General features: G+C 32.0%; 1 protein-coding gene across 1 annotated transcript in view; it reads left to right on the top strand.

The window, feature by feature from the left end:
• Positions 1 to 17,539, top strand: part of LOC145278203 (sodium- and chloride-dependent glycine transporter 2-like) — a 74,333-nt gene that overhangs the window by 19,051 nt on the left and 37,743 nt on the right. Inside the window, exons 2-4 of the mRNA XM_080130489.1 lie at positions 5,688 to 5,819; positions 13,832 to 13,993; positions 17,327 to 17,471. Of these exons, the coding sequence (XP_079986615.1) occupies positions 5,688 to 5,819; positions 13,832 to 13,993; positions 17,327 to 17,471 (439 nt within the window). The remainder of the gene's footprint in view (positions 1 to 5,687; positions 5,820 to 13,831; positions 13,994 to 17,326; positions 17,472 to 17,539) is intronic.

The following is a 17,539-nucleotide window of genomic DNA, read 5'->3' as shown; positions in this document are numbered from 1 at the left end:
GTAAATTGATTAAATATTTTTTTAATATGTAAATTGATTAAATATTTTTATTAATATGTAAATTGATCAAATATTTTTTTAATATGTAAATTGATCAAATATTTTTTTTAATATGTAAATTGATCAAATATTTTTTTAATATGTAAATTGATCAAATATTTTTTAATATGTAAATTGATTAAATATTTTTTTAATATGTAAAATGATTAAATATTTTTTTTAATATGTAAAATGATTAAATATTTTTTTTAATATGTAAATTGATCAAATATTTTTTTAATATGTAAATTGATCAAATATTTTTTAATATGTAAATTGATCAAATATTTTTTTTAATATGTAAATTGATTAAATATTTTTTTAATATGTAAATTGATTAAATATTTTTATTAATATGTAAATTGATCAAATATTTTTTTTAATATGTAAATTGATCAAATATTTTTTTTAATATGTAAATTGATCAAATATTTTTTTAATATGTAAATTGATCAAATATTTTTTAATATGTAAATTGATTAAATATTTTTTTAATATGTAAAATGATTAAATATTTTTTTAATATGTAAATTGATCAAATATTTTTTTAATATGTAAATTGATCAAATATTTTTTTTTAATATGTAAATTGATCAAATATTTTTTTTAATATGTAAATTGATTAAATATTTTTTTAATATGTAAATTGATCAAATATTTTTTTAATATGTAAATTGATCAAATATTTTTTTTAATATGTAAATTGATTAAATATTTTTTTTTTAATATGTAAATTGATCAAATATTTTTTTAATATGTAAATTGATCAAATATTTTTTTAATATGTAAATTGATCAAATATTTTTTATTAATATGTAAATTGATTAAATATTTTTTTAATATGTAAATTGATCAAATATTTTTTTTAATATGTAAATTGATCAAATATTTTTTTTTAATATGTAAATTGATCAAATATTTTTTTAATATGTAAATTGATCAAATATTTTTTTTAATATGTAAATTGATCAAATATTTTTTTTAATATGTAAATTGATCAAATATTTTTTTTTAATATGTAAATTGATCAAATATTTTTTTTTACATTAGAACAATTAGAACAATTACCTTAGCGGTATTTGCTTTTTTTTTTTTTTTTTTTTGAAAACAATTATAATCATAAATAAATAATTTTGGAAACGAAAAACGTAGTTTTTTCAAAAATCAAGTTCTAGTGTTAATCACGCACAACTTGGGTAAAGAAAATATTTGTAAAAAATATGTATTAATAGGTGCACTTGAACAATCGGCGCTCCCTTTACAATGTTTTCTTTTTAGTTTTTTCAACTATTTCTGCGGACTATTGGACATTAAGCTATGAGATTATAATTTTTTTTGTAATCAATATTTAAAGATTTGGAAGGTGGTTCATTTTCACATACAACGTTCTAGTAAATGGATCCCTCATTTTCAGAACCGATTTACAGTCCCGATTTCAGCCCCCTTCCCCTTGCCATTATTATTATTATTATTATTATTATTATTATTATTATTATTATTATTATTATTATTTAAAAACATTTTTTTGCGACTTTTCACATTGAGAAACGTTCGGTCTGCTCCCCGACCCTGTCATTATTTTTTATTTGGCCCTTATTTTAAGGTAAAATGAAAGTTGTTGAAAATAAAAAATAATTTGGAGATTATGTTGTTTTTTATTTTCTTGAGAAAACATTTTTTTAAGTAATGAGTAAAAAAAAAGTAAAACTCAGAGAGCCTCCAGATCTCTACTTCAAGCACTAATTAAAATTACGGAGGACCTATTAAAAGCACTACAAAACCAAGTTTCTACCTCTCTCCCCTCCTTGAAGAGAAAATATTTTTTAAATAAGGCCCGAAAAAAATAAATAAGTAAATAAATCGTCAGAATCCACAGGTGTACTATAAAAGCAGTAACTATGGTTATAAATATGATTATAGTTATGTATTGTATATTTACATTATAATCAGTTTTTTTTTTTTAAATTAAACGAGGTTAAATTACATTTATTTGTAAGGAAAATACATTAAATTAAGTTAAAACAAAACATATTGTTGACCTTGTGTATGTTTTGACTAGCGGCAGTGGCTTTTAATATCGGACTTAAGACAGGGCGGTCATGAAATAGATAAGTAGACGAATTTTTTAAACCGTAGTCACAAACCGGATGGACGATTAAAACGCCCAAGCAAGCAAGACGATTTAAGTTTTATAATTATGATATATATATATATATATATATATATATATATATATATATATATATATATATATATATATATATATATATATGTTTGCATCGGATTGTTGGTGGCTTGGAAGAATTACAATACGCGTTGGATCTTTTTACCTCCCTAACGCCAAGAACTTTCATCTCAGGATCTAGCATACATTTTAGATCTGAAGCGCAATATCCTTTTTTTTTATTCTGCATCAATATCTCATTTCCCTTAAGCTATGCAGCTAAAATGATTTAAAAACTTTTTTTTTTAACTTTTCTATATTTAATACCATTAGCAAATAAGGTGCAAACCATTTATAATATTTGCTAATATTTTCCTCTGAGGAGATGGATAAACATCGGAAACTCATGGGTTAAGGAAATATTTTCATTAAATTGTATTCTTTTGTTTTGCATACAATAAAAATTCTATATTTGAAATTTAACCGTTTCAAATCATAAAATTTAAATTCCTAAATTATGATATACATATATATATATATATATATATATATATATATATATATATATATATATATATATATATTCGTATTCCTGTCTGTTTGTTTGTTCACAATTTGATTAATATATACAAAGCATGTCTTACTTTAATCTTTCATTTATTTCTATATATAGTATGATAAAGAAAAATTGATTTTACTAAATAGTGGTATCTTAGTTAATACTTTTAGCGAGAGAATTATTTTAAGTATTCCATTTAAATTGTTTTTAATAAATTTTAAACAACAATTATATTGATAATATATTTAATTTATTTTGGAATTAATATTTCCAACAGCGACCTTTCTTTTAGAGTTATTTGCCCCTAGATACTATCCATAAAAAAAAACGTTTACCAAATATCATTTGGTAATTTCATTAATTTTTAGCTGGAAAAGTAAATCCGTGTACATAGAAAACATGTTTTGCTTTTATTGTTTTTTCTTTAAAAATAAAAAAAAACACTTACGAAAAAAGATTTCATTTGTTTGCTTGATTTTATTGCTTACGACAATACAGAAATCGGTAAATTTTTACCACATAATTCAGCGTCATTTAATACCTAGAAAAAAAATATCCCCCCCCGTCTAAATTCCACAATTTACACTTTTTTCTTTTTTGCGTGAATTTCATCGATTACAAACTTAATTTTCTAATTAAAAAGGTAACTTTATACGACATGACCCAGCGGCGTTGTACCCCTAACAAATAGAGATCTACTTTTTTTTCAGCCTAATTCATTTAAACAGCCTTTATAAATATTATTAGCTTGCAGAAGTGCAAATAAGTGCAAAATATTTGGAAATTTTTAAAAGAAAAAAAGTAACATGTTAGAATTTGGGATCACTTTTCTATATAAATTTAACGTAAAATGAGCACCCACTTTTTGGCCACCAAGCGTTCAACGAGACATGTCACCTCTAGCATTTTTTTTAAAGCTTGGCGATTGAGGAGAAGGGAAAAAACTGGTGGTGGGGGGAATAACATTGACAACATAAAATAACGATTAATTTAATTATTTTTTATGAGACTATTTTATTAGACTAGATGTGCACGCCCTACACGTTCAAAATTTGGTCTGTTTTAGGTTTTGCAGATTGGCTTTTTTAAGGCCAAATTTGGCCTTTTTATGCTCTTTCATTACAAAAAAAAAAATATGGCGGCAAAAAACATAGTTAATGAAAGAGCTTAAAAAGGACAATCTGACAAACCTTAGAAAGGCCAAATTTTAAAAGCGAATAATAAATATAAATGATAAAAAAATAATAAAAATGAATTTTTTTCTGGCTTTATTTCAGTCTTTGGGTCTAACAATGTGTTTTATATAAAAATAAATAGTTTTATATTTTTTGTCTGGCAAATAATTTACGCCGCTAAACTACACATTTACCAAAATAAAAAATAAATGCATGCATTAATGTTTATAAACGGTATTTTTTTAGGTTCACAAACTCGTGAGTTTTCTTAGGACAGTGATCCCTTCTGCCGAAATATCTGGTGGAGAGGGTATCAGATACTTCTTTTGGGGGGCGATTACATTTACATGTTTTCATCCGTTCTTTTATTTTTGAAATTGTTGTGGGGGTATTCACGTTACCCATGATGAAAATGATTAGTATAGCAGACGTGTTTCAAACGGAACTTCATGTCAACCCAGGCAACGCCAGGTACCCATGCTAGTATATATATATATATATATATATATATATATATATATATATATATATATATACATATATATATATATATATATATATCCTTTTAATGTTTTCAATTTTCACATCAATAAAAGATGGGGAACAAATATATATATATATATATATATATATATATATATATATATATATATATATATATATATATATATTCGAATGTAGCAAACTAGCATAAAAAATATAAGAATAAGCACGATCAAGTGGAGAAGGTAGTACACTAGGAACTATGCAAACAGTTACATCTTTAACATCCAAACAAATGGTACAAGCAAACACCGGCAGTAATACTTGAAAACGGAAATAACAAAATCTTATGAGACATGGGCGCACGGACAGATAAACCCGTCCAAGTAAGAAGACAGAATATCATAATAGTTAACAGGAAGGAAAAGTCATGCCAGATCGTAGATTTCGCCGTTCCGGCAGACACAGTGTGAATATCGAAGAGACGGAGAAGTGAATCAAATACACGGAATTGGCCAGAAAGTTATAAGGAAGATGAAGAATGTCTAAATAACACCAATAATCGTAGGAGCAATGGGAATAATCACGAAAACTTTCAAAAAACAAAAATTTTTTAGAGAAATTGGAATCAGGAGGATGACTGAGAAAATACAACGGATAACAATAATGAAAAAAAAAAAAGCTGAAACATTAAGGAAACCCCTTGAATGTAGATACTAATACACATAAGCTACAAACGCTAACTTGACATATAGAAACTGCAACAGAAGTAAAACAAAAAGATAGAAACAAACATCACATGGAATAAAAAAAATGCGTATAATTACACAAAGAAATTTGTAAGTGGACATCAACTGGTACCACACCAAATAGTCGTGACGGGTCAAGGATGATGGAAAAACCGAGAAGAAAAGCACTAACCAGACATCCATTGGATGAGTGTGAAGAGTACTGGGGCCTTAGGGAGACTTATTATCACTCAAATTCCAGTGAAGACGATTTGTCATTACGAGCGAAAAATCAATGGTAAACGGTTCTTAAGATAACGCAAAGTCATTTGCAAAGTTTATCATAAGAAGTGGATAATACTGGGAATCTGGGAGACTTGTTATCATCTAGACTTCAGGGAACACCACTAGTTGATGATAGAGAGAAAATGGCCCGTGTGAAAACTCCTAATGAATACAATAATAATAATTTACGTTTTAATGACGTCATCATGTTCTGCTTATTTCGTCACCATTTTTGTATGTTCCTTTTCACACAGGTGCATTTCTCATCCCTTACTGGACGATGCAACTGTTTGTGGGAATGCCATTGTATTTTATGGAACTCTCTTTTGGTCAGTTCGGAAGCCTCGGTCCGATTGCGATTTGGAAAGTCTGTCCACTCATGAAAGGTAACCGGCAATATTTTGTGTATTACACTTAGAAGTATGGCTAAATTGTCTGATAAGTTCACGGATTAAATTGCTTCTTTTTTTTTTTTTTTTACTACATTTAGAATATAGTGTCTAGTTTTACAGTTAAAATTTGCTCGTATTGGAACAATAATACTCTAAAAAAGCAATCTATTATTACGTATACCAATAATTGAGAGAGAAAAAAAAAACACTTTACTTGATGGCAACTAAAAAAATGAAATGTTTGATAAATATTTTTAATCTCAATATGAATAAACCGAAGACAAAATCTTGTATATCACTAAGATAAGTACACATTTAATTATTTTATTTCCTTTTAATTGAATATTTATTAAAACCAAAAATAAAATGTGAGAAGACTAACGCACGATTTATATTTGTGTCGGCTTTATTGTTAAATGCGACTTTAAAAATCCCTTCACTATCTTTGTATTAATAAAATTATCAGACGATATTTCGTGAGTCCGTGTGTGTCGTAGCGGACAATACGATAATGCGCGCAAGATTAAATTTCCCGCTCCTAGTTATGAACGGTATGATATTAGTCACATATTTCTTCTTTTCCTCTTTCTCGCAGACATTGGGGAAAAACTGACGTCTGTTTGACATACTTTGCTTTTCATAGATTTTTTTTTTAATTGCAATTTCACCTCAAATTGCCACTTTGCTGTAGGGGGCTACTATCAGGGACATAAGCTACAGTGGTACTATGTGGGCAGCAAGATGTCGGTTCACGTTACACTTGAACTTCTGCATGTCAGTACAGTTGGTGAAGCAGGAACTCGGAAGGGAATTTCAAAGTCCAGCGGTTCTGGGGAAGAAACTACTGGAGTAGAAGGCTCTCTTACATCTAGGGATCTCTACTGTGAAGGGGTGGGATTTTGCTGCTTGTCGGGTTTGTTGGGGGTATTTACATCGAGGGGGCACAAGTGCTTGCATCAGAGCATTCACCATTGAAATACTTGTAGAACAGGTAGAGGGGTGCTACATTTCGTCGATGAGACAGGCTGAAACTTAGATGACAGTTCAAGAACCATTAGGTTGGTGACTCTCTTTTGAGCCCTGTCTAGGAGTGAGAGACTAGTAGCAGATGCACCATCCCAAATATGACAACAATACTCCATACATGGGCGAATGGTAGCCTTATAGAGGTACAGGATACTTTCGGGCGTTAGTAGCTTTCTAGCACGGTAGAGAGAGCCTATCTTTTTCGCAGCGTTTCTGACAATGCTCTCAATGTAATTTTTTCAATTCATGTTTCATGTGAACGTTAGGCCGAGGAGTTTAAAAGATGTACTTTCAGATAAAGATTCTTTGGCCATTGCTATTGGTGGTAGAGAAGGTCTCTTGTAGTTATTGAAGGAAACAAGTTTAGTCTTGGCAGCATTGAATGTGACCATCCATTTTTGTCCCCATTCCACTACAGATCGGAGGTCATCCTCTAGTGTTTTTGCCATTTCTCTAGATATGTGTTCATTTGTTTTCCTGTCGTGTCTGTTATAGAGAGTGGTGTCATCAGCATATATACCCATCTCAGAGACAATTTTGTCAGGTAGGTCATTTATGAATATTAGGAATAATAGAGGTCCCAGGATAGACCCTTGAGGCACTCCCGCATTTATATCATATTGTTTAGATGTACGGCCATTGACGACAGCCTGTGTTTTTCTCTTATCTAAGAAGGATTTAATTATGTTAAAGATTCTTCCAGCGATACCGTATGAGCTGATTTTCCTTAGAAGACCTTCAAGCCATACCCTGTCAAAAGTCTTAGATATATTTAGAGCTACCGCTCTACCCTTCCCTGCTTTGTCAAGTGAATGGTATATACGCTCAGAGATTACAGTTAGGATGTCTGCTGTAGAACGGGCTTGCCTAAATCCATATTGTTGGTCGGTCAGAAGTTTAGCATCTGTAAGGTGATGGACTAGAGCTTGGTTAATGATGGACTCAAATATTTTGGCAAAAAGTGGGAGGGGGCTAATGGGACGGTAATTTACTGGGTCAGTTCTTTCACCAGAATTCTTGAAAACTGATACCACAGAAGCAGTTTTCCAGCAGGCAGGAAAGCAAGATTCATTAAGGCATTTATTGTAAAGTTTGGAGAGAACTGGAGCTACTTCGGCGCAGCACTTTTTTAATAGCACAGCCGGGATGAGATCAGGTCCGCATGCTTTTGAAGTGTCAAGATTTTTTATGATGGCATGCACCTTAGAAGGGGTGATTTCCAGATCGTCTAGTGTGGCGTCTGTCCGCAAAGGAAAGTCAGGGAGGGGGTGGTTTGCAGGGTCCAGTGTGGAGTTGGAGGCGAACCGACTGGCAAGCATGTTAGCCTTGTCGGTTTCTGAGCAAACAACCTCATGATTGTTGGATAGTGGGGGAATTGTTGATTACCCATTATTCACTACACTGTTGTAGATCTTCCAGAAGTCGCGGGTTCCTAATTTCTGTACTTCGATGCGTTTTTTGGTGGTTTCAGTAAATTCTCTCTTAGCTGTCGCTATTTCTTTCTTACAGTTATTTCTGGCTTCTATATACTTATGTCTGTTTGAACTGGATTTATGTCGGTTAAATCTGTGGTACGCATGCTGCCTTTATTTCAAACAAGCAAGATGTGAGATTTCACACAATAGGGAGAGATCAGTAGTTTACGCATCTTATCGACACTCCCTACGTATCCATTTTTACTCGCATATATACATTTTTTCTTTCGCTTATTAAAATCTTGGAGGCCATGAATGACATGCGTGTTCTGATCAGTTGCTTTGTGAATAGCTTTGCACCCACACTGAATATTTATATCTGCAAAAATATTAACGCGGCCGAGCCGAGTTCGGAGTAAAAGAATGATTGGCATTTTCTTCCTCTTGTAATGTTATGACCCTTTAGGATGTGATCATAGCGTAGTATCTGTGTTAACTGTGGTAAGCAGAGCTAAGGGTCAAAACATTATTATTATTATTATTATTATTATTATTATTATTATTATTATTATTATTATTATTGACACCCTTAACACAAAACTGCAAATAAAATATACAAAACTCATAATTTCTCTTTTTAAAGTGGTTTGTTTAATTTATTTATGGAATATACTTCAAAAATAAACTATTAAAGCTTTTTTTGAAAAATAATAGAAATACAGTGTTTACAAAGTGCCTGCGTGCTCACATGCAGCCATTTTCTACATAATAAAATGAATTGAATTTTACGAGTTAAATTTTTTTTCAATTTTTTCAATTTAAAAATCTATTCAAATTTTTCTATTGATCCAATTTTATAATATTTGCAAGTTTAATGTGAAATTTTATGCTCTTTCCAATAAACCGAATATAATATTCTAGACAAACGTTTTTTTTTAATTGCCTCCCCCCCCCATTTTGAAATGTCTATTAAAATGAAAATAATTAATTTTCTCACCTCAGATTTATATATCACAAATTGAAAATAAAAGATCAATAAATAAAATAATCTAATTTAAAACAAAAAAAGAATAGTTTTGTGCAAAAGTTTAAAACCTTTTCTTTTTAAACCACGTTAATTTTTTTAAGTGAAACTTCACATTTTTTAAATATTGTCCTGAAAAAATTGGACACCTACAACAATTTTTTCTATTTCATTCAATGTCTTTTTTTTTTTAGATTAAAAAAATGCATTGCATAAAGAAGAAAGAAAATATTAAATCAAAAGCTCATGTATTTCTTTAGGAGAATAAAAAAAATGGAAAATTGGTCGGGCGGATTGTGTTTAAACGGCAAAAACTGATAAGTGAAATGTGATCATTTTTCATTGACGGTGACCCATATTTCACGCATAAGGCACGACTGCTCACGCATATGTGTTGTTTTTACGTTTTTGAAATAATTAATTATGACCGTTTTAAGCATCCGTATTTGACAACTGGAAGAAAGACAGGAAACACCGCTTTGCTAACAGCCCATAATCGCTTACAAAATCGCGGTCTTTTCGAATGGTTGCTTAAAAATTCTTTTATTTAAAAAGTACATGGAATATAAAATATAAATATTGACAAATTCTTATAAATGAAGAATGGAAGCACCCATTGATTAATATTTTATATAGGTAAATGATTTTTTGAATTTAAATATATTTATTATATTTAGATTAAGTTAAAATTCGTTGAATTTCGTGAAATCTTTTTTAAAGAAAACTGATTAAAAACTATTGTATATTTTTCGAATAAACCTTTTATTATTTTAAAATTTGGTCTTTGCTCTTTTTATTGAAAAAAAAATTAGTGTTTAAATTACATTATTCATGTTGTTATAAGCTTCGAAAGATAGCGAGTCTAATTAATCACTCCTTTTTAATGGCGATTTTTGACACTCCTCGCGTCCGTCCGTGTTGAAACAACTTGCAACACTGAAAATCTAAAACACCACCCAACTTCATCCATTATCCTACAACTTGTAGGCACAAGTCATCATGGTTGTTTAAACTTTTGAAGTTTTCATAACAAGCCGTTGTTGGGGAGCTGTCAACTCTTTTGTACGACTTTCCAAGTTATTTCAAAACAGGAATGAGGTTCCTGGCTGAATAATACCTCTATTAAGCGTAACGTTTAATCGGCTTAGTAAAATATTTGGGGATAATTTAATCATTCTCGTTATTTACTTTGACTTAATTACTCATTGTGCCACATTCGGAACGAAACTCGAACCCACATTCGTCGGATTAAGAGGTTGGTTCGCTATCAAGTTTGCCACGACAGCTGCACGGTATGATTTCGCAAAACTTACTTATAACTGTTTTGACTCTTTTTCACACCAAACAAGTATATTGTCACTTGGGGCGTAAAGGGCTACTATTTGGGACCGTGTCTTACAGGGGACTATGCGGAGTGAGTAGACGTTGCATTTGGACTTCCGTAGGTTAGTACAAATATGAAAGCAGAAAATGGGGAATTATTCAGCGGGCCGAGGGAAGAAATTATTAGAATCGAAGGCTTTCCAGCATCAAGGGACCACAACAGTGAAGACGTGGAATTTTGTTGCTTGTCGGAATTATGTACGACGAGGAAGCACAATTGATATGCTGAACTCAAAGCACATTCCATTAAAGTACTTGAAAAAACATGTATAGTGGGTGCAACATTGCAGAGGTTGGAGCTTGGCCGATAGTGCGGGACCTATTAGATTTGAGGCTCTCTTTTGGACCATGTCTAAAAGTGAGAAACTAGTGGTAGATGCATCGGCCTAGATGTGGCAACAATACTCCATGCATGGCTTTATATATATTATATGGAATACTCTCTGGTGTGAATAATTTTGTAGCACGTAAAGAGAGTCGCAGCTATTCTTATTCCGTAGTGAATGCTTCAGATACTAAATTAATTTATTCCCTTGATTAGAGAATATATTAACAAATAATACATTATTTTTATAATGCAATTTTTATGAAATTATCGGATATAAAAACATCAATCTTTTAATGGATAAGTATTTTTTTTAAAGGAAATTGAATAACAAAAATGTCTTTATGGCGGTTACCATAATGTAATTCTTGTTGGGTAGGTCACCATTTTGGCGGGTCCCCCTTTTGGGGAGTCGTTGAAATTAATAAGACGGGAGTAGAAACCGACCTGGGAATAATAATAAAGAAACAAAGGAACTTCCAAATGAAACGGTTTTATATTCATTTCAGCGTACAAGTGGTATCGGGTTATAGAAAGTTTGTGATTTTCATTTATGTCCCCTGACTCTGGAACCACTCGCGTCTCCGTCTTTTTGCTTCCAAAACTTTTTGTATCCCTCTTTTTGTCTTTCCCACCAGAACTGTTCTCCGTCCTGATTGGTTACAACCTCTGGTCACATTTTTGAGGAAAGGAGGAAGAAAGGAAGGGGGAAAGGGAAGAGTAGAGAGAAAGAGACATGTAATGGAGAAATAGTAGTCACTTCACTACACCTTTCAATTCAACAGTTTAAATGATTTTTTTCAAATCGTAACAATGTAATATTTTTATTTTTTTTATGCAATTGCATTTTTAGTTTCACGAAATGTTAAATTCATAGTAATTAATGGAAATAATAATAATTGCAATGTGTAATTATCGAATGCAAACAATACCCAATTCTGTAATTTATAACAAAAATATTGATTGGTTAAATCTATGTCGATTATGCGATCAAAACTTTGAAATACTGGTGAATACGCAAAAAGTACAGTAGCGTCACAATTTTAAAACCTAATATTTGTTAGAAATAACAACTGCGAAAAGCTGAACTTTTGACAACTGGTAATTGTTATCATCCATAATAACATACTAAAATTGGAATCATTTGCAAAGGATAGAAAAAGAATTATAACAATTATTTATTTTCAAAATAGGAACGTCCAAAAGTAAATATTAAGTTTTAAAATTGTGTCCCTTAGTTTTGGACGCTACTGTATGTTACTTAATTTGTTTCATGAGTGGTATATTAGTATATTTTTCTAGGGAAACGCTCCTCGCCTCTTCTCTTAATATCACTAATCAAAAATAAGATATAGATGGCATGGAATACATAATTGATAAACTTGATTGGAAATACATCTATCTTCTATCTATCCATACTCCTATGAATTCGTTTTTCTTTTGTGTGTATTGATATTCATATTAAAAAACCCTATTTTCTATTTATTTAAAAAGAAAATACAATTTTCTTATATATGGATCGTGCAATTGCATTCATCTGCAAAAGATTTAGCTAATTTGCATACTCTTTTAAACATTCATTTTAATTAATTCCCTATTATTTTTTTTCGGTTTTCTTATGGGATGATCATCTAAAGTTTAGTATTACGTGTAATTATATTCATGCAGATAATCTACATGATTTATACTTGCGTAATATTTGCGTAAAAAGGTTATAGTAAACACAAAATTGTTTCCATACATATATTTATGTATACGTATATATTTTTGTTTAATCTCTCTATATATCTATCTATATATCTATAAAAGTGAACGTGTCTGTGTGTCTGTGTACATTTCCCTACGCAATAACTCTGTCAATTTTTAGTATACAGACTCGAAATTTGATATACAGGGTACTGAGATTTAAGCAAATCGATGTAATCGGCTTTTGGCCAGAAATTTGGCGATTAAGGGGTCAAAGTTCAACGATTTGACCTTTGAGAACTCTACCAAACTCTTCCGACAATTTTGGGTCTACACACTTGAAATTTTAGATATAGGTTCCTTGGACATGGATCTAACTTAATAACTTGATTTGAACCAAAAACAATAAATTTTAAGCGGTCATAATAGGGGTCAAAGTTTTAAAAAATTGACTTCTGCGGTCTCTTCCAAATTACTCAGACAATTTCTGGTCTAAATATTTGAAATTTTACATAAAGGGTATTCAGAGATAGGGCAAGCTTTTTCATCAGTTTGGGTCGAAAATTTTTAGTTACCAATATCTAAATGTATGTATGTATGTCTGGTTGCATGTTTGCCTTAAACTTTCAATAGAGGCGGCAGGTTTTATCAAGATCAGTATCGTTTTAAAGTTCGACCTTTCATACAACAAATATCGAAAAATTGGCTAAAAACATTAATATCTTCCCCTTCAACTAGGGACTTTTCTACAGGGGGGGGGGTCACTTTTACGCCGATATTTTTTAAAGTTATCCTCTCCTTTAGATTGTCTAGCCTTAATTTAAAAAAAAGTGTTGCTTCCGGTTTGGCGGTGGTCGTAACAGCATAAACGTTAGGTTCTTTTCCTCCTTTGCGGTACGGGTTCGAGCCTGCCTTCCTACTACCACTTTTTTTTTTTTGCTCAACATACACATCCAAACACCCGGGCAACGCTGGGCTGAAATGCTAGTTTTAAATATAATTGAATTAACGACCGAATGTTTATATTGAGATCGAAATAAATGTGTGCCTTAAAAACGAAAATCCGTTAAGTTTTACTTTGTATATAAAAAATATGAGATGTCGAATTTTATCTAGAAAAAATATTAAACTTGTATCTTATTTGTAGGCATTGGTTACTGCATGGTGATCAGCACGGCATTCATCGGGTTGTATTACAACGTAATCGTCGCTTATTGTTTCTTCTACCTCTTTGCTTCGATGACATCAGTTCTGCCCTACTCCCACTGCAACCACAGTTGGAGTTCGCCTCTTTGTTCGACGACCAGAGGCAAGTTCTCATTGGTTCATTTTCTAACCAATTAGATTAGTGCACTTCATGTACAATCTCCTTATATGATAACAAAAAAACAATACTTTGTCTTGCTATAAGATACGCACATGTATAAATTAACATATCAAAGTTATGTAATAATATGATTTATTGTCAGTTTCGAAGCAAACAAAAACTAACACGTGATTCTAGAAAAAAAAACATACGTGAAACAAATTTCAATTGTAAACAGAGCATTGTTTTCAGCTAAAAATCCACCGAATGGAAGTGTCTGTCAGTTTTCGGTGTTCAAATGTAAGGATTTATTAATTTGTTTCAGTTTCTCTTACTCCGTAGTGAAACTAAGAAGAGATTTCGACGAACGTTAAAACGCAAATGGCTCGAATTAATTAACTCTATCTTTCCCTGGTTAGTTTCGATAAGCTTATTGCGGTTACCATAAATTTTAACAACGTTTGAAAAAGGGTCACCATTTCGGTCGGCCCCCCTTTTGGGGCACCTCCGACATAAGAGAGAGAACAAGAGTACTGAAAAAGAACGGTTGTGGAAAAGAAAACATTGGGTTATAATTAAATGCGACAATACTTTAGGATTGATGATGTTTTATAAAGGTTTCCAATATATAGGGGTACAAAGAGGATGGTACATTTCTTTGATAAAAGTCTTTACCCAGGGAAACTGGTCCGTTGTGTGTTGATGCTTCTATCGTTTCTGCATGTCTGAGACAGATTTCTTCTTTGTATCTCCCTCCAGGACAGTCCTCTATTCCGATTGGTTGAAACCTCTGGTGACGTTGAGAGAAGAAAGGAAGAGAAAAGTAGAAGAGTAGGGAGAAAGAGAGAAATAAGGGAAGCATACCGTAGCAGCATCATAGTAGTAGTTCACTACAAGCTCTCTTCACCTCGCAAATCTAGCTAATTTTAACATCAGGATGTTAGCTCAAAGTATTTTCAACCAATGAAAATCGTTTCAAGCTTCCAAAGTGACACGTCCATGCTAAAGTAGTAAGCCAGTACGAACTTAGAAATTGCTATAAGAAAAAAACTAAATAAGTTTTCTCCAGACTTCACCAACCGCACATGCACGGAAGATACCAGAACGTCTGCTTAAACCTCCTGGCCTTTGGCCGAAGGGTATAAAAATGATTCAATGACTCATATTAACCTCTTCATACATGCTAACAATTCAGGCGAGCATGAACGGACTACTACTTACAGACGCACTAACAAAAACAAATTAAACCTGTAGTGAACATCGTTGAATGTTGTCTATTACGTCGAAAAGTAACATTTACAGATGAATAATAAATAAAGATACAACGCTCACTAACTGGGTAACTTACAAACTGTGTAAATTTATTACAGGTAACTGGTACAAGACATATTTACAAGAAAGTCAGAAGGAGAGTATTTTTTAACATGTCCATTCCGCTTTACGTCCAGATGAGAGAGAGGGGGAGAGAGAAAGACAGAGAAAGGCAGAGAGAGAGAGAGAGAGAGAGAGAGAAAGACAGAGAGAGAGAGAGAGAGACAGACAGACAGACAGATAAACAGAGAGGGGGAAAAGGAAGTCGATATCGCCACCTATGGACTGAAACATGCAACTACTGGAAATAAGGGGCGATAATCGTATGTGCCTCAAGCTTGAGGATGCTGTGTTACATTGCAAGGGAGGATCATAAACGGAGCTCATAATACACGAATAACGATGGTGATGATGAGGGAGAGACATTTATAACAGTTCTTTGAACGTCATGACGACTGTGATGATAATGAGGGAAACATTTATATCAGACTGGGATGATTCTTGGGGACTTCATATTAATACGGACTGGGAGGTATGATGCAAGTTCTTAACATATAGGAGCGGGGGGGGGGAGATACACTATTGTTGCTGGTGGGAAGGACACATAATACGTGGAAGGGGTTATACAAAGTTCGTTTCAAGATGATGATAAAAACACATTTACCGGGCCTAGATATGACCTTAAACTATATCCAGTGGTGAGGCCCCAGCTTGCGGGCTTTGGGGAGTGTGGAGCTACCTTTTAATTGCTATTGCTCCCAGGTCCACTCTATTAGGGTCCCAACTATGGGTTGAATAGAAACCGACTTGAAAACAACAAATATATTCTATTAAAAAGTTTTTTCTTCAAAATCTTTGGATTCGGCATTAAATAATCTGAAAAGGGTTGATATGTCGTAAAACAAAAACAACCAACCAACCAACACATTTACCTTTTTGGTTGTGAGAAATGACGACACGAGACAAACAGTTACAGACATAGATGGTTACTTTATGATTCAACCGGCAGATTGGTGATGTCAGGAATTAACACTTGGATCTACATGATCTACTTTCCTCCCTTCGCTTCTAAGGGGCTCTCCTCTCGATCTCTCCTGATTCTCTCTAACTAACTCTCTCATCAACTTCCTAACTTCGAACCCACAGATTCAATATATCGAGAAATCCCCCTTGTTTATGACGTCATAAGTGTACTGTCGACCAACGTGACTATATCACGTTTTCTACACATGTCCGTCCAACACACTTTTGGCTAACAAAGAATCCTCAATTCTAATTGTTTAATATCTAACCTATTTTTAAACAATATATTTTAACTCGCATTGTACATTCATTTAACTGACATATTTAATATCCAGATTTCTAAAAAAAAAATGAACAATCGACTCTTTTTCCAACATTAATAATATTTAGCTATTCTAATAGTCAATGAACTGAACTCCTGATTCCAATTTCCATTATCTTTAACACTTGCATACAGGGTTCGATTCGAGCCTTTTCTTAATATTGTTTTCACTTATCTAGTATGTCTTCTTACTTACATGAGAAGAGACAGCCCTTTCATGTAACACTTGTGCATTGTGTTCGTGTGTGTGCTGCGTGCGAGCAGGTTTGAATAGCAATTTGACAACACGTCTCTATAAACCCAACGCACACGCATACACAAAGACAAACACCCATAAACGTAAATGAAATATACATACATATTCACACTTTGAATACACATTTCTAAGCCCTGTGACTACTTACTGAATTTTCTTTATCAAATATGAATATTTACTAAGATGAAAATAACTCAGCTCTTATATACGAATGTTTTGTTATAAAGTTTCGTTTTTCTGAATTTTCTTACAAAACTCTGTTTTAGGTAGGAATTGTTACCTGTTGACCATTCTATCTATATTTGCAAATTTATTTATACATTTTCTGTTGTTTAATTGAATTTATTTATCTTACTTCACTCTTCTGTCTTTTTTTTTTTTTTCGTGTGATATTCATTTCCACCTTTAACTTTTCCATCTTTAGTTAACAGTACAGCCAACATCAGCCACGTGACCACAGTTGCATCATCCATTACAACTGACTTAACAACTTCGGCCAATAACAACTTCGCAAGTCAACAGATCGCAACTAGTAATAAAACAATCACGCCGAGTGAGGATTTCTTCGTGTAAGAATTGGGTTTCGATTTTTACTAGAGATAACTTACTGTTTTTTTTTTTTTAATCACTCTATTAA

The sequence above is a fragment of the Euprymna scolopes genome, chromosome 6 (assembly GCF_053919585.1).
Source record: "Euprymna scolopes isolate OS-2025 chromosome 6, ASM5391958v1, whole genome shotgun sequence".
NCBI classification, from domain to species: Eukaryota; Metazoa; Mollusca; class Cephalopoda; order Sepiida; family Sepiolidae; genus Euprymna; species Euprymna scolopes.
Note: the sequence above shows the minus strand (reverse complement) of the source record. Positions and strands in the feature narration are given on the sequence as shown.